General features: G+C 43.4%; 1 protein-coding gene across 4 annotated transcripts in view; it reads right to left on the bottom strand.

Annotated features, from left to right (window-relative positions):
• Window positions 1–27,132, bottom strand: part of LOC103174504 (extracellular sulfatase Sulf-1) — a 129,078-nt gene that overhangs the window by 11,398 nt on the left and 90,548 nt on the right. For all 4 annotated transcript variants that reach the window (XM_007886908.2, XM_007886915.2, XM_007886918.2 and 1 more), the window contains 11 exons: window positions 21,399–21,549; window positions 19,587–19,762; window positions 17,053–17,181; window positions 16,287–16,343; window positions 13,957–14,086; window positions 6,123–6,333; window positions 4,445–4,685; window positions 3,792–3,888; window positions 2,666–2,760; window positions 841–915; window positions 23–195 (listed from right to left, as the gene is read on the bottom strand). In XM_007886908.2, the coding sequence (XP_007885099.1) occupies window positions 23–195; window positions 841–915; window positions 2,666–2,760; window positions 3,792–3,888; window positions 4,445–4,685; window positions 6,123–6,333; window positions 13,957–14,086; window positions 16,287–16,343; window positions 17,053–17,181; window positions 19,587–19,762; window positions 21,399–21,549 (1,535 nt within the window). The remainder of the gene's footprint in view (window positions 1–22; window positions 196–840; window positions 916–2,665; window positions 2,761–3,791; window positions 3,889–4,444; window positions 4,686–6,122; window positions 6,334–13,956; window positions 14,087–16,286; window positions 16,344–17,052; window positions 17,182–19,586; window positions 19,763–21,398; window positions 21,550–27,132) is intronic.

A 27,132-nucleotide genomic window follows, 5' to 3' on the forward strand; every position in this document is an offset into this window, starting at 1 on the left:
ACATGAAGCAGCGCTGGCTTACAGTTCCAATAAGGTGGGGTCTGCCAGTGATCGTTGTTGTGTGTGAAGCAGGTGAGGCCGGGCAGGCTGCAGTCATCCCCCTTCCTCAGGCGTTTCTTCAATTTACGATCTTTCTTCTTTCTCCGGTTCTCTTTGAACAGCTGCAGCTTGCTGTCTACCTCCTGTGCCACCTCCCTGAAGAGATCAAAGGCTGGGGTTACTGGCAACAGTTTCTGGCCTATTTCACCCACAAATTACACAGGCAATCCACTTTATAGTATATCCTGTGAAGCGCTTTGAGACATCTTAACAATGTATAAGGCCCTATATCAAATGCAAGGATTATTATTGTTATTATTATTATTATTGGCCGGTGAGCCAGTAACATGATGGCATTGATTGGGGGATTATCACCAAAACGAAAGCGGGTGATCTTACATGAAAGGTTTTGGAAACGTGTAGACTGTGATGCCCCTCCGAGTCTGGGGTTTGCGATGGTATATTAAGAGCTTGACTTTGCACTGTGTACTCTACATCTTTCCCAAGCAAAGTCAAGTCCTTAGCTGCTGGCACAACAACAACACATTACACTTGTATAGCGTCTTTCACGCCAGGACGTCCCAGGGTGCAAGAGCTGATGAAAGCACCTTGGGACTGACGTTATTATGCAGCCGGGTGCAAATCATGCATTCACAGGAATTGCAGGTGTCCTTAGTCAGCTATTTAGCAACTGATCCTTTTCATTGGTTAATTACACAATTATAGGCACCTACAATACATGGTTTGCAAGTAATAATGTCATAAAATTGTGTGTTTTGACCCAGGGTGGATCGGACGTACCTGAAGGGATGCAGGTGGCTGTTCTCGTTTTTCAGTTTCCCTCGGTTTCTCATGCCCTTATCTCTGCTGTAATAACTAGATTGGATTGAGAGAAAGAACACCGTCATTCACTGTGGCTCAGTGCTCCACCTCCTGACAACAGAAATGTTACCTTCCACTCTGAGAAGACCATCAGGCTGCATCCGTTTGGCCACACCTCTGCTTTACATGATAAAGGCAGGAGGAGAAACCAGTACCATTTTAATACGTTTCCAAGCATTCCGCTGTCCAACTTGAGGCCCTGTTATGCGTTACCCGTCCTGTACCACACCAACATATGTACTGCACCAACACTTGTACTGTAAGCAAACCAAAGCAGCCGAAATCCTCACCCAATGCTCTCCTCGCTGGTCTCCCCAGCTCCACCATACACAAAATAACTCAACTAATTCAGAACTCTGCCGCATGGATACTCATCCGCATAGACCTCATCACACCAGTTCTTGCCAGACTCCTCTGACTCCCATTTACCAAATGGATCGATTTCAAGATCCTCTCATTCGTTTTCAAATCCCTTCATGCCCTCGTACCTCCCTACCTATCTGACTTGCTTACTCCACCATCCGCTGCCTCCGATCGGCTGGATCCGGCCTCCTGTTCGGCCCTCGTCACCTCTGCTCCACCATTGGTCGCTATGCCTTCAGCCACTATGCCCCAAAGCTCTGGAACCCTCTCCCTCAATCCCTTCGCCTTGCTCCTTCCCTCCTGACTTTCAAATCTTGCCTAGAGACCTTCCTTTTGATCGTGGTTACGGTCATCTCGACCCTCCCTCTTCCCCTAGCTTGGCGTCAAGCTCTCCAGGACACTACCGCGTGAAGGGCGCTATATAAATGCAAGTTGCTGTACTGCACCAACCTGTGTGCTGTGATGAGAACGGCCTTTGTGAGATCTCAATCTGCTGTAGCCTTGAGCAAAGCAGGTTTGCCCCAGAAAGGAGGGTCAGGAACATGTCAGCCCATCCTCTCAGAACATCTGGTGTCTGTTTTCCCCAGGGAATTGACAGTGAGTTGGGGGCAAGTCTCTCACTGGGGTGACAAGTGAGATTGCTGCCCTGGCAGTGTGCGGAGGGGCTGGTCACTTCATTCTGTGGAACTGAAGTCCTGCTACACTCAATTCCTAACCTGAGCCACATCGAGCCGTGAGGTGCTGGATGGAGGCTGTAGTAATGGGCTTTTGGGGACTTTTCCTGTCTGAGGAACAGCCCGAAAGCAAAATATGGCCTTTATCACGACTTCCACTTTTGTGCCTGAGAAGATGTGGCCAGTCCTTGACTTGTGCACCAGAAGCCAGAAGGCAATTAGACAGATACAGGTAGATAAACCTGTCAATCACAGGGACATGCCCACGAATCTGTTGAGAATCATGGAAAACCACTGGGGGGAGAAACTGAGTCATGCCCAGGGCCTGTGTGTGAACCTCTGCTTCAGGCAAGACTCTCGTAAAAACAATCACTTAGAAAACACCACGGAGGTGGAGGTTAGCTCAGCATCTCGGTGTTAAGTGTAACATCTGTAAACCTACCCTCTCACTGTACAGCGTAACATTTGTTGAGACACACCGAACATCTGCAAATCTGCCATTTCACTGTATAGTGTAATACCAGGTAACACACAACAAACATGTGTAAATCTACCCTCTCACTGTACAGTGTAACATAAGGTAAAATGCAGCTTTACACGTGTGAAAGAACTGCAGAGTTCCTCATGCACCGAGCAAAAACCTTGGGCAAAAAGAGTACTCGCTAAAATACAGTGCTCGTACAACGTAACACAATTGAGGGAAGGACCTTTTCCTGTTGCAGTCGCATTCTTCAGGCTTTTTCCTTTTGAGGTGTCCCCTCACTTCTCTCAGATTCTTTATTTTGTCTTGAAGAGCTTCGATCTGCAATTGAGAGTTAAATGCAATTGTTTTTGGCCTAACCTCGAAACCCACTGAAATAATCAGATGGCCATAAATTATAATGGGGGACGGGGGGACGGGGTTGTAAAGGGAGGCAGTCAATTTCAGGTCCATAAGTAGATTTAGGTGTTGCCAACACACACTTGCTTGGATGTCTGGAACAGGAATGTTGGGAGTTTTATGTCAATGCGGATCCCATAGTCAGTACAAGTTTTGAGCGCCCAATCTTCTGAAGTTTATGTTGGTCACAGCCGAAGAATAATAGATTTTGGTCTAAATATCCCTAATTGGAATTTGTACAATGCGTGGCTTGCCCATCCAAGGTGACCCATTTGCTATCCAATATACAGACCCCATTATTCACAGGGAAGGAGCGGTGTTAAGGGCAAACACAACACTCCACCCAATGCATCCTTTACTGTTCCTCGACTTTTACTATTCAGTCGCAGCAATGGAGAGCAGGCCACCTCCGACTGATGTTATAGACGAAAGGCTTCTTGTGGTGCTTCACCACTTGGTCTAATGTCTTGTTCTGTGTTCACTTTGTTTTGGTAGTATTTCGGGTGCTTTACGTCGGACATTGGAAGGGGGAGGAATTAAAGGGCTCCCAGAAAAGCCATAATACCAGCGCCAGGTCAGCCTAAAAAACACTTCACGACACAAGCTCCTTGTACTATGTCCCAGGCGAGACCTCAGCTCAGAGGCGATCACGGGCTGGTGACGAAGTTCCGCAAATCGGGTGCTGTACGGGGGATTCCCTTGCGCTAACTTCCTGAGGCACTTTTCCCAGCAGCTGGGAGCTTGCTGGTACCATTACCACTTTCCTGGCAGTACAGTTTCAATCCCATCCACAATCCCACCAGTGGAAAGGTTCCACGAAAAGAAATTGCTCTTCCACTGTGGGATCTAGTGACAGTGGCAATGTCCTGGGCCAAAATGATTTACCGCCGTCGATATCATCCCTACCATTCGCTGACTCAAAAATTTCTCCAGTAATAATAATGTTCACTAACCTCTTTGTCTATATAGTTCTTGTGGTCTTTCCATGCTCTAGCTGATTCATACACCTCTTTCTCACAGTGCACTGTGTCATTGGCGAGAATGTAACACCTACAAAAAAGAAGGAAAAATTGCACATCACTTAATCCATAAATATTTCTTAAAACACTTCAGCACAAAACAACCCAGGGCCTTTCATGGCTAAATTTGAGGGTGAAATGAACGGCGTTTTATAAAACGTTTGAAGTAAATGAGCCATCGATGTGAAAATCTAGGCGTTCACTGAAAATAACCCCACAGTCACTACACATTACAGTAAATCCTGTGAAGCACTTTGAGACATTCTCCAGATGTGAACGACACTGTATCAAATGCAAAGATTAATATTGTAATATAAAATCAAACGCTTAGAGAACCAGGTAATCCTTTCCCCCTTTCAGGGGTGGGGAGGGAGGGAGGAAGAGACTCAACAACATCAACAAAAGCATCAACTTGCATTTACATTGTACCCATCACCTGGGAAAGCATTGATTTTAAAGGGTTTCATACCCATACATCGAAGGGCGGAATGTTCTACAATCTGATAATCATCACATGTCGAAGTTCCCACCACGTTTAAACTCAGGAGTTGGCGAAGCAGCGGGTGAGGGTGGGGGAAACAACTCACTTGTGCGTTACTTTGACTGAGGCCAGTGATGCTCCAACAGCATTGCCCACATCCTCTGCAATCATCGTGTTGTCATCTTCCTCCTCCTTCTCCTCCTCCCTGCCCTGGGATTGGCTGCTGCTATTTTTTGGTAACAGATCATCAAGCCCTTCATCATCCAGGTCAATATCGTAAATTTCCCCTTCAAACTCGACTGCAATGGAACGGATTGGACGAGTGCGAATGAAACGAGGCTTAAATTCTGTTTGTGAGAGAGGCAGCATTACACATTAACATTAACCCTGCAAGACAAATCCCTAATGATGCTAAACTCATCAAGCAGCAGAAAGCTTGCCAGGCAGTGCTCTCAAGGGCAAACTATGTGTTTTTAGCTGGTTATCTCCAACAGTATCCCAACCCACACTCTGAGGTTCCCAAGCCTTGGCTCTTGCCAACCTTTGTGTAATACTCTCCAGAATTAGGTAAGAAGGATGTGTTCCTCCAGGGAGAGAGTGCGCATTCCACTCCAGCTGAAGGGAAATGTGTATGTGGAACCATCAGCCTGGTTTGGGGTACTCTAAAGCTAGTGGGTTTCCAGTTGCTTCAGACACCTCACCGACCAAATAATAATATTAATGTCACTCACTGACACATCTCTGAAAAGTGTCTCAAAAGCTCTGATTTTGAAGAGTATCAGAATTTATTCCGAGCCGGGGGGAAAGATTCCTTCCCTCTTTGGCTGATCAAGCTCAAAAAATAAACAAGAAAATCCCAAATCAGTTAAGAGTCTCCCAGAGCTAAAAAATTACAAAAAATTTCAAAAAGTCTTCAGATTCAAAAAATAGAGTGGCAACAGACAAGTTGCAAGAGAACTATTCCCTTCTCTGGAGAGGCTTGCTCCCTTTGCTGGCAGTTTCAAACCCACCTTATTTATCACAAGGGAATCTTTAAAACCACTGCAAGGTTTGCCCCAGTGGTTTTCTTTAAATGGAAAGTTCCCTTTGCAGTACCAGTGGTAGTGCTGGTTGGCAGGTATCAGAACACCATTTCCCACACACCGTCTATATATGATAATCCAATAACAATCCTTGCATTTCATATAGTGATTTATCACGTCTTTGAGATGTCTCTAAGTACTTTACAAAATATACTATAAAGAAAATTGCCTGTATATTTTGTGGGTGAAACGCGGCAGCCAATTGTGCACAGCAGTGTCCCACAAACAGTCGTGGATTGAAGTGACCAATTTTTTTTNGAAGGAATTATTACCCCCGGAAAAGCGATCCACCAATCGATTAACAACCAAGTTCCTACTTACTGCTAGTTAAACAGAGGCATTTGTAGTAAAGAAATTTGCCCAACATTTTACCCTGCTAGAAATCAAACCCAGGTCTCTTGCTTGCAAGGAGAGTGCTCTAACCACTGAGCTCTTTGACCGTGCCTTCAGCTCCCCTCTCGACTCTCTTCCCCCTCCTCGCTCCCTCCCTTCCCTCCCCTCACCCTGACCATTTCCCCCCTCCTCGCTCCCTCCCTTCCCTCCCCTCACCCTGACCATTTCCCCCCTGCTCGGGTCATGACCCAACTGTGCAGCGCCTTGGGACGTCCTCCTGACGTGAAAGGCTCTTTATAAATGGAATCTTGTTGTTGTTGTTGAGCTACACGTTCCCCTGTCAAGATCTGGGGTTGCTTTGGCACTCACTCTGGGTCGTGTGCATCCTTAGAAATCGCCTCTGATTGCGTCTCTCAGCCTGACTCATGCGGTAGTCATCCTCGGGGCAGTCACAACGGTTGCTGCTGTAGATGTGAGAGCCCAGGCTCCTACTTTTCTTACTGCCGGTCAGTAGCTTGATTGTCCCTTTGCATTTGTGGAGTCGGAGTTTTCCTGAAGCATCTTCAACACATTGCCATTTCTGTCAAGAGACACGATCTGGTTACAAGTAGCACAGGACCAATGTTAGGCAACGTGTAAATAAAAGTAATATAAAACATATTAGATTTTTCCTGTGTTAGAGGTGCTTCTTTTATTTCATATAGCACCTATAACGTCTGAAAGTCATTCACAAACTTTTTGTGTGTAGTGTTAGTGAAAACAGCGAACAATTTGCGCACAACAACGTCCCACAAACGGCTATGAAGTAAATGGCCAATTGAATCTGGGGAGGGGATTGTTAGGCAGGACACCGGGAGAAACTCCCTTTCCTTTTCAAACAGTGCAGTGGGATCTGTAACATCCACCTGCACAAGCAGCCATTGATTTAACATCTTATTGAAAGCACAGCACCTCCAGCAATCAGAGGTCCCCTAACTTTGCATTGGAATGTCAGCCTAGGTGATGAATTCAAAGTCTTGACGTGGATGCTCGAACCCACAATCTTCTGACTCAGAGGCCAATGTGCTAGCAACTGAACTTGACTGACACAGAAATAAAAGAATGGGGAAAAAGGCCTCAAATCCACTCTGAGGAAAAAAAGTAGAGGTGATGTGAAAGTAGCCAACCTGAGATCTGACATCCTCATGATTTCAGTCTAAAGATCATTCTTTTAAAATTAATGACCATAAGGCATTTTGGAAAATTCTTAAATTCAGTCTTAAATTAGGAGTGGGTTTGCCATTGGCAGAATGCAAGAATTTTCCAAAATACTGCACAATCTTATACAGGATTTTTAAGAAGTTGTGGTTTAGTCTTAATTTATTCTTCATTTTTTTCACAGACACCTGCTTCCAAACTAAACCTGGATTTAAGGACTTCCCGCATTTCTGCGACACCCGGGTTTTAAAGAATGAAATGATGTACAGGCTAAGACCAGGCGAAATTTATGACTTCAAGCTGCAGTACTGCCCAGTGCAGGATGGTGGCAGCAAAATTCTTCACAGAGGCAAGCCCAGCTGTTCAGCTCGAAGACTGGCCGACAACGGACACCTTAAAGTGCTTCATAGCATTTACTGTAAAATGTTAGCGACTGTGGTAGTGACTGTATATTTTGTAGGCGAACGCAGAAGTCAATTTGCGCACAGCAATGCCCCACACACAGCCATAAAGTGAATGACCAATTTTATCTGGGGGATTGTTGGCCTGGACACCGAGAGAAACTCCCTTCGCTTTTCAAATAGTGCTACAGATTTACCTGACCAGGCAGACGGGACCTCGGTTTAACGTCTCACCTGAAACGACGTCACCTCGAACAATGCAGCCCAACAACTGCTCAGTATCTAACAGAAGTATCACTTTGGATTAACATTAATGACCTGCAACTCTTAACCCACAGTACCCCCCCCCCAACGCCCAATGTCCTGCTCAGTCGTGAACGATGCAGTCTCTAAGTGTAGCTACACTGGAAAGCAAATGGATCAGTGTCCTCACAGGGTCAAGCCACGCATTGCACGGATTCCAATTACAGATTTTTTAGACCCAAATCTGTTATCTTTGGCGCTGACCAACATAAACACAGGTGCAGCCGTTATTCTATCTCTGCAATTGGCTTGAGTGACTTATCAGACTTATTTTTTACTCTTGTCTGCATCGAGTACCTTCCAAACCTAGCATCGTCTCTTAGCACGAACCCCACGCCGCTGAAAATTAACCAAAGGCAATGGCAAACACAAATAGCAGAACCAGCCAGCCACACTGATGTTTAATGTGTTTTATTCCTTTCATAAAACGTTCTTTCCAAGCTGTGGGTTTTACTCCTTACTCAGTTCCTTCTCTGTGGTTTGTCTCCCCCTCTCTTGGTCTCAACAGGAAGGAGTGGATATTACACTTGCCCTTTGCTCTCTGACAATACAAATTGTCTGCCAGGAATAATGTATAAAATTCTAATTGTAAGTGTGGGAGCATGTCTGCATTCAGCATTGCTGCCAGGATGAGTATCTGATCACAATCATCTGCGCCACAAACCCCTTCTGATGCCGTCTGGTGCATTCCTCTCCACAAAAAAATCTTTGTATCCGAGCTATTTTTCGAAGACTGACTGGAGAACACAAGAAAGCACAGCATTGTGTGTCAGTCTGGCTCAGTAAGTAGCACTCTGGCCTCTGGTCAGGCAGATGTAGGTTCAAATCGGGGTCGTGTAGCTCACATTCTAGACTGACACTCCAGTGCAGTGTTGGGGGAATGGTGCCTTGTAGCTCAGTCCAGACTGACACTCCAGTGCAGTGTTGGGGGAATGCTGCCTCGTAGCTCAGTCTGGACTGACACTCCAGTGCAGTGTTGGGGGAATGGTGGCTCGTAGCTCAGTCTGGACTGACACTCCAGTGCAGTGTTGGGGGAATGGTGCCTTGTAGCTCAGTCTGGACTGACACTCCAGTGCAGTTTTTTTTTTAGTATGACTCCAGGTGTTAATGGTGCCTTGTAGCTCAGTCCAGACTGACACTCCAGTGCAGTGTTGGGGGAATGGTGCCTCAGTCTGGACTGACACTCCAGTGCAGTGTTGGGGGAATGCTGCCTTGTAGTTCAGTCTGGACTGACACTCCAGGTGTGGGGGAATGGTGCTGTGCTGTCACTCCAGTGCCAGTGTTGGTGAGTGTTGGGAATGGAGCTTTGTCTGGACTGACACTCCAGTGCAGTGTTGGGGGAATGGTGCCTTGTAGCTCAGTCTGGACTGACACTCCAGTGCAGTGTTGGGGGAATGGTGCCTTGTAGCTTAGTCTGGACTGACACTCCAGTGCAGTGTTGGGGGAATGGTGCCTTGTAGCTCAGTCCAGACTGACACTCCAGTGCAACCTTGTTGAAGGTCCATCGGATGAGACCATGTCTTAGAATTTGATATCTCAACATCAGTCACTGGGGATACATGCACAACTGATTCTCTCTGTTCTATTGCACATGCACAGATGGGCATTTTAACCTTTCACCTGCTTGCTCCTTCATTTCTTTCTTTTAAAGAGACTTAACCTGACGTGGACTGAAACTGGGACAATCTATATCATTTCAATCATTCAGTGCACATCAGCGTTCATCCACTTTTGCCGACAAACACACAGTCACTACTCTTTACATTGAAATCCTGCAAAGCGCTCTGGGGTGTTTTGCTGACGTGATACATCAAATACAAGGCTTATTATTATTATTAAACCTACGATGTATATTAAAAAAAGCACTGAATAAATCAGAGTTGGATGGTATATGTAGTGCAAAACGCCCCATAACAATTACAGTCTGACCATGAGATGGGGCTATTTCCTCCACACAAAATAAACAATTGTAACCTATATTAAGAGATCACCGGTTTCCTGAGATCACGAGAGGTCACTCACAAAACTAGTCAGGATCTACTGTATTGCTGCAAAACTAGAGATAATCATAATAATACTTGTATTTATTATAGTGCATTCCATGTCTGAAGCACGTCTCAAAGCGTAAATAGGATTTACTGCAAAGTGTAGTGACTGTCGATTAGCAGGTGAACGTGAGGGTAGTCAATTTCGCGCACAGCAATGTCCCACAAACAGCCATGAAATGAATGAACAATCTTATTTGGGGAATTAGTGCCATGGGATCTTTAATGTCCAGCTTCTGAACGGGACTTCGGTTTAACGTCTCATCTAATGGAAGGCTATTTCTTCATGCATTCAAATACCTGACTAGGACCAGTGTCTCTTTGTAATCCCACAATAGCCCTACTTTATTACATTCCATTCTGTGACCTACAAGCATCAGTACCTTTAACTACAAAAACTGCCTGAATACTTCCATTATAAAAGGATTATCCCCAAAGTATTGCAGTCCTGTGGTTCTCTGTAGCGCTTAGTAATTTTCTATTTAATTCCCTTTCAAATCCCTGTGTCACAGGATTGATTTATTACCAGCCGTTTCCCACCCCACTCTGTGAAGAAGAATGAAACGTTCCAGTAAGAAAATTCATTACAGTGTAGCAAATGGAGAACGAAAAACCGTTGTGAAAACATGTCTTTAAACCAGTTTCGTACAAACAGGCAAATTAGAGGGCGGGGACGGGGATGGGTGATGAAAAAATGTGTTGTGAAATTAATAATGGCAACACTAATCTTATTGCAGTGAATGAAATGTCAACAAATTAGAACAAGATAATGCAACATATTTTCTGTTCTGATGATCAAGTACAAGATGTGATAAGACGTTATATCAAATGCAAGGATTATTATTCTTATTACTTTACATAAAGCATTGTGGAGTGAGAATAATCAACAAGATAATGCAACATATTTTACGTTAATTTTTGTTCTGGCTGAATTGGATTTTAGCAGAGATTATAAATCAAGTTAAGAGTCTTGAACTTAACCAACCGTATTAGTCACAAGGGAAGGCATCTGAATAAAGAAGTTACATTTACACAAACTGTTGTGTAAAACCAAGACTTAGACATGAAAGGTTCACTGATAGCAATTTGTCATTAAAGTAGCTTAATCTACAAAAGTGGAGTTAGAGCTTTCCGAGACCAATCCATCTTGTTCATAGTTATTTGAATCAATAAAAAATGGGTTGAAATGTGTTAATTAACCTTGATTCCTGAACTAAGACTCCGGAGAACTTCATCCTCCCTGGGTTGGCTAATTTCCGACTCGTGCATGCGTGCAACATTCACAAGATTACAAGATTGGTTCAGATGAAGAATGACATTCAGCCCATTAGCTTATCTTTCCAAAATGCCCAATCTACCATCCATTTTTTAAATACGTTCAATAATAAATTGGTCACTATTAATAATAATAATCCTTGCATTTGATATAGCGCCTTAGCACATCTTCGAGACGTCTCAAAGCGCTTCACAGAAGTGAATTGACTATATATTTTGTGGGCGAAATGCAGCAGCCAGTTGCGCATAGCAGTGTCGCACAAACAGTCGTGGATTGAGTGACCAATTTATTATTATTATTATTAAACCATTCTTCCTGATTTCCTGTTCGTTATTATTTGCCTTCTGGGTAAGTAAAAAATCGTGTATCTGTCCTGAAATTGGGCTTTACATTCCTAAACCTATGTCCTCTTATTTTATTGTCATGGTGTACGTTAAAGTACTGTTCCGAGTTTACTATTTGAATCTCATTTAAAATTTGACATACCTCTCCAAGGTCTCCACTGATACATTTCCTTTCAAAGCCCTAGTTTGTCTCATTGTTGCTCATAGCTCATTCCTGTAACACTGGGAATTATCCACATTGCTCTCCCCTGCACTGCTTCTAGGCCCTGGACAGACCCATGATGTTGAGATGACCAGAACTGTATGCAGTTCTTTAGATGAGAGCTGACCACAGCATTATACAGCTTCAGTTTGATTTGTTGGGATCTGAAATCTCAACTGATTTTGTAATATAGCCCAGCGTCCTCTTTGTATTTTTTCTGCTGCCTTGCACCGTTTTAACGTAGTGAGTGATGAGTCAATGAAGACCCCTATATCTCTTTCAGCTTCCTCCTTGACAAGTTCTAACCCACTGATGTAATGCCTCCTATTACTTTCTATATGTAGTACCTTGCATTTATCTGTAATGAACTTGATTTGCCAGTTGTCAGCCCGTGTGGATACCTTATTATACCTTACACTCTCGCTGTGAATCGAGACCATTAATGTAACAAAGGAACAGAAGAGGCCCCAGTACAGATCCTTGAGGCTCCTCGCTTAAAACCTCTCCCGTTTTGATCTAGATCCTCTAATAAAGACCCTCCACTTCCTCCCCTTGAGACAATTCTGAATCCATGTCCATCTGTTGTTCTTGACACCCATTGACATCAGTTTGTGAAGGAATCTTTCATGCAGTAGTTTGTCAATTCCCTTTTGGAAGTCTAGATGTGCTGCATCATATAGCTTTCCACAGTCAAATCAGGATGTCACCTTCTCAAAACAACCACTCTATGGGGTTGGTAAGACAACTGAGTTTCCTTTCATGAGCCGGTAGCAATGCTAATATTAAACAATCAGTTCCTCTTCCAGTTCCCTTTGTATCAAACTGTGATAAATTGGAAATAAAGCACAATGACTGCGAAAGTGCATAATCATCATTGAACATGCTGAGATTTTTTGCACTATTACCACTTCTTTTCATAGATTCATAGATTCACAGAATGTTACGGCACAGAAGGAGGCCATTCGGCCCATCGAGTCTGTGCCGGCTCTTTGACAGAGCAAGTCACCTTCACTAACCCCAATCACCAGCTTTCTCCCCATAACCCTTCTTCTCCCCAGTTTTGTTTCAACCCAATACCCCCTTTTGTTGTACAACCCCACTTTTGTTTTACGCCACTATCACCTCCTTAACCCATCAACTAACACATTCTCTCCTTTGTCTTCTTTTCTGCCTTCTTTGTTGTCCTTGTCCTGCCTCCCCTCCTCAACTTGTCCTTAAAAACCTCTCCCTCTCAACATGCCCCAATTCTGATGAAGGGTCGTAGATCCAAAATGTTGATTCATTTTCCTTTCTCCATAGATGCTGCCTGACCTGTTGAGTTTTCCCAGCTCTCTCTGTTTTTGTATGCTGAGATGTGTTGCCCACCAGGAAGCTCCTTGTACCTACCATCCACCTAGTCAGGGCTGAAACCTGCTGTTGTCGGATGTTGAACGACTAGTGACTAGTGACTATCCTCCTTGTGGGGGGAGGTAAGTGGGGTCTCCTTGGAGCTAACTTGGCTCCAAGGTCATATGCCTGGCAATGGAATGTCAGAATCAAGCCAGACCTCTGTGGCGGTCTCAGTATTCAGGTTCCAGAGCCAGGTGGGTCCGCAGTACTTTAGGGCACAGCTAGCCAGGCTCATTGGCAGAAACTGGAAGGGCAGACCAGTTACTGGGGGCAGGGAGTCATCCCACTCAGCTCCTGTTAACCCTGCAAGCCAAAAACCTATTGGGAAGGATGGTCCTAGCTGGACAAACAGCGGGAAAGCTTGCCAGACAACAATATCAATGGCAAGCTATGCAGTTTTAGCTGGTTAGACTCCAGCAGTATTCCAATGCACACTCTGGGGTCCCCAAGCCTTGGCTCTTGCCAATTTGCGCCTAATACTTTTTGTAATTAGGTAAGCAGGATGCGTTCCTCCAGGGAGAGTGTGCATTCCATTCCAACAATCTATCTCTGGGATTTCCATGTGTAGGTGGGATGCATAGAATTCTCATTTGGTTTGGATACTCTTAAGCATAGTGATGAGTTACCGCATGTGTCAAGACACCTGGCTGACCAAAAAAAAACATTTGGGCAGCCAACATCAAAGTACAAGTTGTTAGCGGTGGATTACAACCAGTTCTGTAATAGCACCAACTTACCCAAAGCCAAATGAGCAACCATGACTGGAACTCTTTGAATACGATGACAGAAAAATAATGTGAGATGCCCCCACTTCAAAGGAGGCTAATCAACCTGAAGGAGACGGTTCTGTTGATGGAGACGAGAGGTCACCTCATGCCTTGCAGCTTGTAATGTGTTTTAGGCACTAGATTTTGTATCGCCTGTGCTTTCCAAACTTTCTTGAGTCAATGTTAGGGATAGCATTACGGTTCAGCAGCACTGAGCAGTACACTTACCATCCTGTTCGCGTGACCAAATAATGAATCTACCTAAATGTGCACACTCACCTGTCCGGGCTGTTCGCAGGCAGTCTGGTACTTTGCCTGTTGACACACTTCCTTCACCCTTTCATATTTTGGTAGGTAGTTGGTTTGTTGGGCATCACCATTTCCATCTTCTTTCTTACGAAGTAATTTGCTGGAAAGAAACACAATTAAGTGTTTGGGTAAACTGAGCCAGGACCTGAGTTTTATAAGAACAAGAATCCTTCCGTTTGATATTATGTCTTATAGCGTGTCAAAAGGTCTTACAGGATTTCAGAGGATGTACTGTGAAGTGCAGGGACAACAGTTAGTCTGTGGGTAAACGTGGCAACCAATTTCGCACGAGCAATGTACCACAATCAGCTGTGAGTTGATTGATCAATTTCATCTGAGGGGATTGTTGACCAGGGCTCCGGGAGAATCTCCCTTGTTTTGAATAGTGCCAAGGCATCTTTTATCTGCCTGAACAAGCAACTCAGTTTTAACGTCTCATCTAATGACCTTAAGTTTGACAATGTAAGTGCCCCTCTAGCCTAGATTAGGAGCTGAAAGTTGTTTTCTTTCTACTTACTCTAAGAAGACATTGAAATGCAGCTTGCTTTCAGGTAATAACTGATAATGGTTTCGGAGGCTTGATCAAAAGTCCTACTCAACATGTGTTAACCCTGTAAGGCAAAGCCCTAACAGGTGTGGTGATTCTAGCTGGACAAGCTCTGGCAGATTGCCACTGCTCTCAATGTGTGGTGTTAGTTTGATGCCGGGAGGTGTTATATCAAATGCAAGAACTCTTGTGTATTATTAAATGCAGTGACTATGTATTTTGTAGGCGAACGCAGCAGCCAATTTGCTTACAGCAACGTGGCACAAACAGCCATGAAGTGAATGACCAATTTTATCTGGGGCTTTGTTGGCAGGACACCGGGAGAAATTCCCTTGTTTTTTCAAATAGGAGTAGGGCTCATGTAGGAGCAGTGTGCTAAATCAGAGAGTGCATGAGATAGAGAGAGAAATCCATATCTATTACAGGGGGAGACTGGGGCTTAGTGCTATTTCCTGGGGCTTGATTCTAATCAGTGTTCAGATGTCTTTTAAGATGGCATATCTCACTCAGTCTCAAGTTAAGAAAGCTGAATGCTGATTAATATCAAGCCCCAGGCCTTCAGGTGTAGACTTTGATTTGTGAGATCACTAAGATGCTCGTCTCTGCGGAAGGAATTTAAAAGTTGTAACAGTGTCGACGCTTTCAGGTTCACTACAGGCAAAGCACAGGGGCTTCCTGCCAGCTAACAACTTTTGTCTCTTACCACCAAATGGCCTTTACGTAAATTAAAGCAAATTCTGAATTGTCACGAAGAAACACAGAGCAGTAGTCATATAAAAATATTGCTGCACTGAAGTCATTAAACTAAGTAGTTACTACACTTAATGATAATCCACTCTGAAGTGCTTTGACACGTTTTGATGTGATAAAGCGCCTCATCAAATGTAAGAAATATTATTATCATAACCATTCTAGAGTCTCCTCGCAGATCATGTTTCACCACAGCAGTGATGAAAGGAACTGTGGTGGTGGAAATCTGAAATAAATCCATAATTATAATAATAATCCTTGCATTTGTTATAAGACCTCCCCCATCTAAAGCACTTCAATGAATTTACTGTAAACAAGTAGATGAACATAGCAGCACAGCAGCCATTAAAAAAATGACCAATTTTATTTGGACACCAGGAGAAACTCCCTCCACTTTTCGAATAGTGCACTGGGATCTTTAACATCCACCTGAACAGGCAGACAGGACCTCGGTTTTACATCTCATCCAAAGTGCGACACCCCCAATATTCCAGCACATCAGCATTCCAGCATTGCACTGCAGTGTCAGCCTAGACTATGTGAGCTCAAACTCCCAATGGGGGGGCCTGAACCCACAACCTTCTGACTCAGAGGTGACAGTGCTAAAGCCGACACCTGTTACACTTGGACAGTGACATTTCCTTAAAAGACAATAGGGAAAATTGTATTTAGGGAGAGTTCAAAATTCATTGGGGCCGCCTTGTATTTTACCACAAAATATTATAACATCCAGCTCGGGTACCCAACCAGTACTGTTAACTCTTTGAGACTTCCTCCTGACATGAAAAGCGTACTATATAATGTAATTATGTATTCTATTGTAAATGCGTATGGAAGTATATAAGGTTTGCTACTGTTGGGAGAGTTATACTTTGTGTAGATGTTTAAGCTACTGATGTTACATTTGGGATTCAGAAGTACTGAACATTTGCTTCTGAGTTTGTATTATTTGGGGAAGGGAGGATGAATGTAAAGTACGAGTTGCTAATCCATCGTAACTTACCCTCTCTCCACCAGGAACGTATCACGCCAAAGTTTGGGCCTTTTATTTGAGCGGAATCTGAAAGAAATTTTTTTTATATAGATAATGACTGGACTCTGGGACACAATGTGGATAAGATATCTTACAGAACTTTACTACTAAGAGGTGGAAATGAAAGGGCGGTCTATACTGGAGGATACCATGGTGGTTGGAAAGAGCAGATGAGAAGATGTCAAGTATTAGTGGATCACCAATACTGACACTGGGTCTTATTAGTTTGTAAAAAGTGGGACTGATGGAAGAGATTCTTCTTCTCTTCCTTTTTGTTTTGATCAGACGGGTGTCTGACATGCGGACATGCGTCACCAACCTTAGGGGTATCCAAACTAGACTGAGAGTTCCACATACGTATGTCAAATTTCCAAGTGTAGGTGGCATGCATTTGCGTAATTGTCAGTCTGTTTAACAATAATAATCCTTGCATTTGATACAGTGCCTTATCACATCTTCTAGACGCCTCAAAGTACTTCACAGAATATACTGTAAAGTGAATTGACTGTATGTTTTGTGGGCAAAACACAGCAGTCAATTGCGTCTTGTTTGGATACTCCTAAATGTGATGATGGGGTCCCCACATGTCAGTCACCCGATTGACCAAGAAAAAGGAGGGATAGAATGAAATAGGAGTTTCTAAACTTTCACATTTCACCAAATTCCTTTAAAGAAAGGCTTTCCCACATTTTGCAGTGTGGGTGTAAGTGTTAGGACTCAAGAGGCTTAGACCGACCTGTTTCCTGGTTTCTCAGCTTCTAGCAGTTTCAGGATGGACTTGCCATCCATATCAGGCGGGATGTCGAGGCCTGCAATATCCAAGATAGTGGGAGCAAGGTCGATATTCAGAACAAGCTGAGGGATGCTGTGGAAACAAGCAAAGCACCATTACAGGGAGACAGCAAATTCAACATTGCCTCTGTCCTAACCAGAGTGTACCTCAGCACCACACTGATGAAAACAATAGAATACAATTAGTTACCTCAACAAAATGCCCAGCTAGATCTGGTAAAATGAAACTCGAGTTGCAGGCTGTTATTTTTTCTTTGGTCAGCCAAGTGCCTGGATATGTGGATACCCATCGCCATGCTTCAGAGTATCCAAACTAGACTGAGAGTCACACATATGTATGCCACCCACACATGAAATATTCCCTGTGTCTGGATTGGAATACACACTCTCTCCTAGGGAATGTACACCCTGCTTACCTCATACTGGACTCTATTGGGTGCAGGTTGGCAACAGCCAAGGGAGGGAGGGAGGGAGGGAGGGAGCGAGGGACAAAAGGGTTAAAGTAGTCGAGTTGAAGGCTAAAAATGTGAAAATCAGATACACCGCAGCATAAACAGCCATGAGGGAGAAATTCCACCTGGGTTTAGATTTACTCTCAAGAACGGTTCTCTGCTAGTCTTAAAAGTTTGCCATATTCTGCACGCTGTGAAAGACTAATTAAACAGAGTAAATCCAGAGCAAGGTGGAATTTCTACCTCCATGTTCCTGGGATGAATTGCTTCCTCCTGCTCTCACACATTTAACATTAACGTTGCTTGGAGAACATAAATGGCCACATGTCAAAGAGCAAAAAAACAAAGCACTGAGAAGCTCAGGAACACTGCAGGTGGATGAGGCTTTTGTGGCTTTACACAAGAGGTTTATTTTCTTTAAAGTTTGTGCCTCTAACATGAACTCCACTTATATAATAGCTCCACATATAGGGGCCAACCACACACTGATCACTAAATGTAGCAATCTTTACCATCTCTACTTTCAGCCATCAGTGTAAGTTAAAGAAACTCACATTCTTATAGCACTGGATCAAATCAAAACATTTGAAAGCTCTTCAAGAGTAATCACTCTCAAGTGTAGTAATTTTTTTTAAAAAGGCAAATGCAGCAGCCATTAGCACCAGCACCGTCCCACAAAGAACCATCAGGTGAATGACCAACTAACTTATCAGTAGAATTTTTGGCAAGGATATTGGGGAGAAACTACCTTCTTTTTTGAAATAGTGCCATGGAAACTTTAATGAACAGGCAGATGGAAACTTGGTTTAACATCTCATCTGAAGGTCGACATCGCCAACAATGCAATGTTTCCCCATGAACCAGTCAGTGAGCTCAAAATCCCAACATGGATCTTGACAGCCATCTAATAAAGAAGCATCAGATTGAGTTAGATGCCACAGAAAGTGTTTGAAGGTAATTCTTAGTTTATCACTGATTGCCAGTACACTTACTGTTGAGGTGCTCCGTGACAGGGAGGGTGAGATCAGGAGACATGGTTTTGTATGGGGTATAGTAATATTTAATACAGCTTCTTATCACGTCTTTGATAAGAAACTTACAGCCAACTGTCCAGGGCTTTGGGACGTTCTCCCAACGTGAAACGCGCTCTATAAATGGAATCTTGTTGTTGTTGTTGTTTGAGACATCTCAAAGCGCTTCACAGAATATATTATAAAGTGAATTGACTGTATATTTTGTGGGTGAAACGGTTTGCAGTTTGTATGAGACCAAAGTTTGGAGGGTGAGGTTGCAGAGCACAGAATGGGGGAAACTGATTTGACTCCCTCCTTTTGTACTCGCTCTACATTCACTGGCTTGGTGTACGCCAGTGCTGCCAAAACTGGATGGTATTTGGTATGTTGACTATATTGTCCTTGGTTAATTGTGGTGCGTCTTATCTTGTCAATGTTACTTTTGTGTGCCTCTTGGAGAGAAGCCTCTTGCAGAGTGTCTCGAATAGCGGGAAGTGTTACAATCCCTTGGGGAGAAACTCCACCGACATATGTAGCATTTCAGAGCATCCAGAGCTTGACAAACTCTTAAACACAGCCTTAGTTTGGGAGCCATTTTCCTGTAAGTTTCATTTAAGAAACCACAGAGAACCAGCTTTAGGGTAAGATTGAATTTAACAATTCAGCAAATTTTGGACGCTGAAATCTTATGAAAGGCCTGGGTGGGAGTTTCTCTCCAGAGGTCTTGTCGGTCTCGGTCTGTCAGAGCGGTACCTCCATTGCTAGGGCTGGCACACAGGCCAGCTTCACCCTGGCGTACTCACAAACAGATGCCAGTAACATGTTTTTATTTGGGGACACATTTCACAGCCAAATGCATTACTCCCTGAGATCAGTGTATCAGGAGAAAAGTAAACATCAAACAGCTGCTTGTGGCAAGTGGAAAGCAGCAGTTTAGAGTGTAGTATATACAGCGTATTGTGGTACATCAACTGATTTCATTAAACTCGCTAGTTCCAGAATGAATGCCTTACATTGACCCCGGTTGCACATTTGGTCCACGGACAAAGAAAGGAACCCGGATATCAAAGTCATATGGCATCGATTTTCCCTTTACCAGTCCAAATTGCCCAATATGGTAACCGTGGTCTGCTGTGTAGATGACATAGGTGTTGTCCAGCTCCCCAGACTCTGTCAGCATCTGAAAGATCTGAAGCACAATAGGGATTGTTTTGTTTATAAAGCAGGCTTGAAACCAAACCTTTTGAACTAGAGGCAAAAGTAACACATGCGGAAACCTATTATTTAAACCCTAGTTAAGGGTATTGGTATCAGACTGAGCCTTCTACATATGTATTATAATAATAATAATCTTTGCATTTGATATAACACCTTATCACGGCTTCGAGACTTCTGAAAGCACTTCACAGAATATACTGTAAAGCCAACTGACTGTATACTTTGTGGGCGAAATGCCACCTATGCATGGAAATTTAATGTGAATTTATCCTGCTTACCTAATCCCGGAGATTATTATGCGCAGGCAAGAGCCATGGCTTGGGGACCCCTGAGTGTGCGTTGGGGCATTGCTGGAGTTTAATCAGCTAAAACCTCAGCTTTGCACTGGTTAACAGGAACCAAATGGGAAGAAGATATGAATAACAGGGTTAGATGTCTGTACAACCCAGTGTCAGCCTGAGAGATGACAAGACACTCCATGCATATCTGTGATTTGTATTCTAACGAACGGGTATGTTACATAATGCGTTGTGGAGTGAGACAATGATCTCCAAAATAACGCAACATATTTTCTGTTCTGCTGGAGTTTTTATTATTTGATTTTAATAGAGATTATAAATCAAGTTAAGAGTCTTGAATTTAGCCAACCATATTAGTCACAAGGGAAGGCATCTGAATAAAGAAGTTACATTTACACAGACTGTTGTGTAAAACCAGGACTTAGACATGAAAGGATTACTGATAGCGATTTGTCATTAAAGCAGCTTAATCTATAAAAGGAGAGTTAGAGCTTTCCAAGACCATTTCATCTTGTTCATAGTTATTCGAATCAATAAAAAAAAGGGTTGGAATGATGAGCCAGGCTGGTAGGGCTGGCTTGGAGAATTGTGGACCCACCTGGCTCAAGAACCGGGTTACCAAAGCTATCCCAGAGGGTTAATTTTATTCATAGTAGCGCATCTACCTTGGAACCAGCTCAGCCCTTTATAGTTTGTAAAATAACAACCAAAATATTTTCATTAAAATTCCTGCTCAGTACTTTCATTATTCTTTACAAAACAGAGGCTTACGTAGACTGTCATTTTTTTTCTTTGTCGTCTCAACAATTTTCTCCTTCACTTGTTTTGCTTCTCCTCCTTCCCGAAGGCGAGTGACTCATTTTTCCTTCTCCTTGAAGGGTACAGTTCAACACGGACTGGGAGGCATGTGATCCACATGGTAATCATTCATGTGTGAAACCTCAACAGTAAAGGTTCAGAGGCAATTTGGTCACAGTAGGTCACCAGGTCACCCATTGACGCAAGTTCCAGCAGGGGTCTCTGGATAGCAGGAACTGTGGCTGAATTCTCCCCCAATCCCTAGCCAACGGCACTGAGGCCAACAGCAGCACCTCTGGCTGTCGTGACAGAGATTAACTGGCTTAGCAGATATCAGGGACCATACCTGGGACCCTCCTGATTTGCGAAGCTTACACACAAGTGAACCAACTAACGGAGTGGAGTCACAGTATTTAGCACTTTGCCTGGCCATATTTAAAAACCCTATCAGCTAAATGTGTAAATAAAGGAGAAATCCAATAAATAATCTCAATGGTGTGGTCTGCTTACTCTCGCTACAGAGTCATCCACTGACATCAGAGTCTGCAACCTCTTTCTCTGGAGAATATTGGTGAACTCCATATGGATAGGCCTCATTGCCCCTGTGAACTGCATGATCCAGTGTTTGTCCATGTTTGGAGCGTAGTTGTAGCTGGGCGTGCTGTAAGGAATAACAAAAACAAGAGTCACTTATTTGGCACCATGGTCCTCTTTAGTTATTTGCTGCTTGTACAATTTACACTTCACAATTACATAGCACTTTTCACCTTGAGAGGATGTCACAAGGCACTTCACACAGGTACAGAACCTATGTATTCATACCCGTGTCCCAGCCAACAAACCTGATAAAATTGGACATTCACTTGGTGGTTGTTTGTGGTCCATTGCAAATACACAATTACTACATGTCACTGTAATATCCTGTGCCATCTCCTATTTTAGAAATGTCCTTGTGTCTTGGATGGTGTGTCCACTCTCTCTCCGGAGGGATGCACCCTGCTTAGGTAATTCCTGAGAGCAGTCGGCAGGTTGGCAACAGTCAAGGCTTGGGGACCTCAGAGTGTTCATTCAGGTACTGATGGTGTCTAATTAGGTTAAAAACTGCACAGTTTGCCATTGAGAGCACTGTATGGTAAGTTTTCCCATTGCTTGTCCAGCAAGGATCTGTTAGGGCTTTGGTTTCCAGGCACAACAGGAGCTGAGTGGGAAGAATCCCTGCTCCTGGCGATAAAAATGACCCATAGCTCTCTTCTCCTCAATTTAAAAAAAGAATGGTTTGCCAACCACTTTCAAAAAGTAGTACCCTTTTAAATATTTAAACACAGCAGTGTTGGTAATTTGCACAGCAACCACTGACTGCACAAACGACTGCTTAACTTACTGTATTGTATGATTAATGATATACTCAGACAACGACAACAACTTGCATGTATATAGCACCCTTCACGCGGAGTAACATCTTGGGGCGCTTGGAAGACATGCAGTATAACAACAACAACAAGATTACATTTGTATAGCGTCTTTCACGTTGGGAGGACGTCCCAAGGCGCTGGACAGAGAACAGCATTTCAGACCTGAGATGGGCTCAGGGGCGGAGAAGGGAGGGGAGGAGAAGGGGGGTGGCTGATGGCATGGTTGAAGAGGAGAGTCTTGAGGCAGGACTTGAAGGAGGCTAAGGAGGGGTCGAGGCGGAGTGAGTGGGGGATGGAATTCCAGAGGTTGGGAGCAGAGTGGCTGAAGGCTCTCCTGCCAATGGTGGGGCGGGTGGGTCGGGGGACATGGAGCAGGCCAGAGCCGGCTGAGCAGAGGGAACGGGCGGGTTGGTAGGGGGTTAGGAGGTCGCAAAGGTAGGGTGGGGCGAGGCCATGGAGGGCTTTGTAGGTGAGGACCAGGATCTTGAACTGGATCCTCTGAAGGATAGGGAGCCAGTGGAGTCAGGCAAGAGTGGGGGAGATGGGGTCACGGAGTTTGGTGCGGGAGAGGACACGGACTGCAGAGTTCTAGATTATCTGCAGCCTGTGGAGGGAGGAGTTGGGAAGGCCGACAAGCAGGGCGTTTGCATAGTCGAGCCTGAAGATGAACAAGAGTTTCAGCGGCCTGAGGGGTGAGGTAGTGGGGGAGTTGGGCGATGTTACAGAGGTGAGGGAAGGCAGAGCGGGTCATGGCTTGGATGTGGGGGAGAAAAGACAGTTGAGAGTCGGACAAGACACCTAGGTTCCTGACTGGCTGGTGAGTTGTAGTGTGTAACCATGGAGGTTGATGTTGCCAGAGCCTGAGGTGCTGAGGCGATGGCGTGAGCCAATCAGGAGGGCCTCAGTCTTGTTCACATTCAAATGTAGGAAATTTGCCCTCATCCAGGACTTGATGTCCAACAGGCAGTCTGTCAGGACAGTAGTGGTCCTTCAGTTGAGGGTGGAGGCAGAAAGACAGAGTTGGCACCTTTTACACTCTATACCAAGCACTGAGATTCGGCTCAATGCATTTAACTGAGTTTTAGAATGCAACCAATGGATCAGACACAACACAAAATAAATAGAGCAACAAAACGTGATGGTCTGCACCTGGTCACAGCGGACATTTTGTTCTGCTCTTTGCTGGCTGCCAGTTTTACTAATGGAAATGGTAAGAGCATCTCTCTACAGTTTTTTTTTACAAAATGTTTCTTGTTTCCAAATTTTGTTCAAAATGATTTCAGTATTTTCTCAACACGGCTTACAATGCAGGGATAAAGTTTGCTTATTTTTAAGTCAGTAAAACAGTAGAATAAGAAGACATGAGTATGTAAAGAGCAATTTCAGGACAGGCATAAGGAAACTTTTCCTTTACCTGGAAGGTATTTAGCTATTGGAACAGGTTGCCGGTAAGAGTGGTTGAAGCCAGGACACAGGATTCACTTAAAAATAGCTTGATGCAGTGATGGGAGGACGGTAGTATAGGTATTCAGGAGGGATTAAATCAAACGAGTGAAAAGGGAATATTAGGAGGGGTGGAGGCTCGTGTAGAGTATAAACATCAGTACAGACTAGTTGGGATGAATGGCCTGTTTGTGTGTTGTAATGTTCTATGTAATTCTATGTAATTGAAACTGGTTATAATGACCACTGGGTGGCAGCACACCCACTTCCAGGAAATAGACTCCTTTCGAATTATAATAATAATAATCCTTGCATTTGATACATCTCATCTTCGAGGCGTTTCAAAGCGCCTCACAGATTATACTGTAAAGTGAATTGACTGTATACTTTGTGAGCGAAATGCAGCAGCCAATTGGACACAGCTGTATCTCACAAACAGTCGTCGACTTGTGACTTTTGTGACTTTTTAGCGACCAATTTATTATTATTTATTTTTTTGGAAGGAATTATTACGCCCGGAAAAGCAATTCGCCAATTGACTAACAACTGGGTTCCTACTTACTGCTAGGTAAACAGAGGTGTGTGCAGTAGGGAAACTTGGCCAACGTTTCAACCTGACCGGGAATCAAACCCAGGTTCTCTCATTTGCGAGGCAAGTGCTCTAACCACTGAGCTACAAGAATTGAATTGACATCATGATTTTTTGAGTTTTGAAGGAGGAATATAATCATAAACTATGGCACCCAATAATCCTTGTGTTTGATATGATCTTTCATCCTTCATATAACAATAATCTTTGCAATTGATACAACAATACAATTTATATTAAAATAGTGGCTTTCACATCGGGAGGACATCTTGGGAGTACTTATTATATTAATCCTTGATATAATAATAATAATAGTCCTTGCATTTGCTATAACGCCTTACCACATCAAAACATCTCAAAGCACTTTCTCAGAGTTTTCACCCATTGGTTATTTAAGCCTGGTGAAGTTAATTAAATAGCACTTTAAAGAATTACTTACTTTCATGGTGCCTTTAAGATCACACAGTAGAATAATTTGGTACGCCTCAAGTGGTTAGGAGGAGTGGAGAAATGCAGGGTGGAATGTTTACTGTTTCCACTTTACACAACAAGTATAAGCCTCTGCTTTGGTAACTACTGACTACTGTAATGGGGATCCATGAAGCCAAAGTATATTTCCTGATAAAAGGCAAAGGAATTTTAATCCCATTAGCAACCTAATTTGACCAATTTTTACTTGCAGCCTTTAACACATGAAAAGTTGTCTAATCCATTAATCCTTCCAACACCAGGCTCCCTTCATTCTGTGACATACATAAGCATTTTGTCATGAGCACGGTCTTAAAAAGAAGGGTTAGATGTCTATACAATCCAGTGTCAGCCTGAGAGACACAGCCACAAGGTCACATACAAGCCCAAAGGTGACAAGACACTCCATGCATATCTGTGATTTGTATTCTGACGATCGGGTACTTTATATAATGCGATGTGGAGTGAGACAATGATCTACCTCAACTACTTCAGTGACTCCACACAGAGGGCTCTCTCTTTCTCATGCCAATCACCAAAACTGGAATATAAATGGGATTTGACATTTATAACGGAAAGAAACATTTCGTTGGAAGTTAATGATTGGCACTTGATACACTCAAGGAGAGCAATTTCTTAATGTCAAACATAAAGCAGTGCTTTCATACCTACAGGGTTGCAGTAATGATATTGGTCCATTATAAATGAAATTCTAAAGGTCATGTGCGTTTGTGACCCACTTATGTTATGCCTTATGTGCCCAAGATGCACATAGGGATAAGAGAAAGCTACAGCACACGGAAGGAGGCCATTCAGCAATTTGTGACTGTGCTGATCCCAGTCATCTGTCTTCTCTATGTACTCTTTTTATATTTCTTGTTTTCAAATATTTACCTCGGTCCCTCTTTAAAGTGAATAAAGATTCTATCTCAACTATGGTTCCAGATCGGGATATGACATTCCAACAATTCTCTTTGCAACAGCATTCTGGCCTCTCTCTTTGTTCTTTTGGTAAATAACAACCCCTCCCCTCCTCCCACCCCAGCTCGGGCTCTCATCTGATTCTGTGAAGCACTTTGAGATGTCAAAGATGTCAAAGGGGATAATAATCCTTAAAATATAATAATAATTTGGTCACTCAATCCACGACTGTTTGTGGGACATTCACTGCTTTGCACAAGTGGCTGCCTCGTTTCGCCCACAAATATACAGTCAATTAACTTTACAGTATATTCTGTGAAGCACTTTGAGACGTCTCGAAGACGTGAAAAGTGCTATATCAAATGCAAGGATTATTATTTATTATTATTATTATGTTTAGCCGGACGTGAAAGGCAGGGCATAAATGTAAAATTACTGTAGCCGCAATACGTGCTTTAGTTACTGCCTCACTGCCCAGTGGCAATAATTTCTTCCTGTTTAATATATCAAAATCTCTCATTCTTTTTAAAAGCTTCTATTTGGTGACCTCTTAACTCTGTTTTAGGGAAAACAGTCCCAGCTCATCCAATCCTTTCTTATACTCAAGTGGAGCGTGTGTCGGAATTGCAGAGCATTGCTCTGCGAAAGTGGAAGTGGAAGAAATGGGGAAAGCAGCCTGACTGTCAGTACCTCCACTCTGGCAACACAGTTCACTTGCAGGAGTTGCACTATACAAACAGCAGGTGTCAGCCTGGCTCAGTAGATAGCACTCTCACCTCCGAGTCAAAAGGTTGTGTGGGTTCAAGACCCACATTAGAACTTTCAGCTCATTGCAAAGATTGACACTCCAATTTCAGTGCGGGGGTGGGGTAGAATTTGTTGGAGATGACGTCCTTTAGATGAGACATTAAGCCAAGTTCCTGTCTGTCTGTTCAGGTGGATGTTAAAAAAACAATGGCACTATTTGAAAAGAGAAAGTTTTTGCTTGTGTCCTTCAATCCCCCAGAGGAAAAAAAATGATCTTTCACTTCATGAATACTTGCGAGACATTGAGTGCAAATTGACTGCCATGTTTATCTACAAAATATATAGACACTGCACTACACAATACACTCACTGCAGTAAATTATCGGAGCTGCTTTTGAGACCTCATACTGACATCAAGGGCACAATATCAAATGAAAGGATTATAATTATAGCAGTACAGTCAAACTCTCTTCTACTTTAGGAAATCATATGTATTGATTGATCTGATCTTTGGGTGGAAATTACCTTGGGGTCTAGATTGACTCTATTAATGTAGCATTTCAGAGCATCCAGAATTGGTCAAATTCGTAAATACTTTGAATTTTGAACCCGGTTGTCTGTAAATTTCTTTTAAGAACTCCGGAAAATGGGCTTCAAAGTCAAA

Source organism: Callorhinchus milii, unplaced genomic scaffold (assembly GCF_018977255.1).
Source record: "Callorhinchus milii isolate IMCB2004 unplaced genomic scaffold, IMCB_Cmil_1.0 Scaffold2, whole genome shotgun sequence".
Classification (NCBI taxonomy): domain Eukaryota; kingdom Metazoa; phylum Chordata; class Chondrichthyes; order Chimaeriformes; family Callorhinchidae; genus Callorhinchus; species Callorhinchus milii.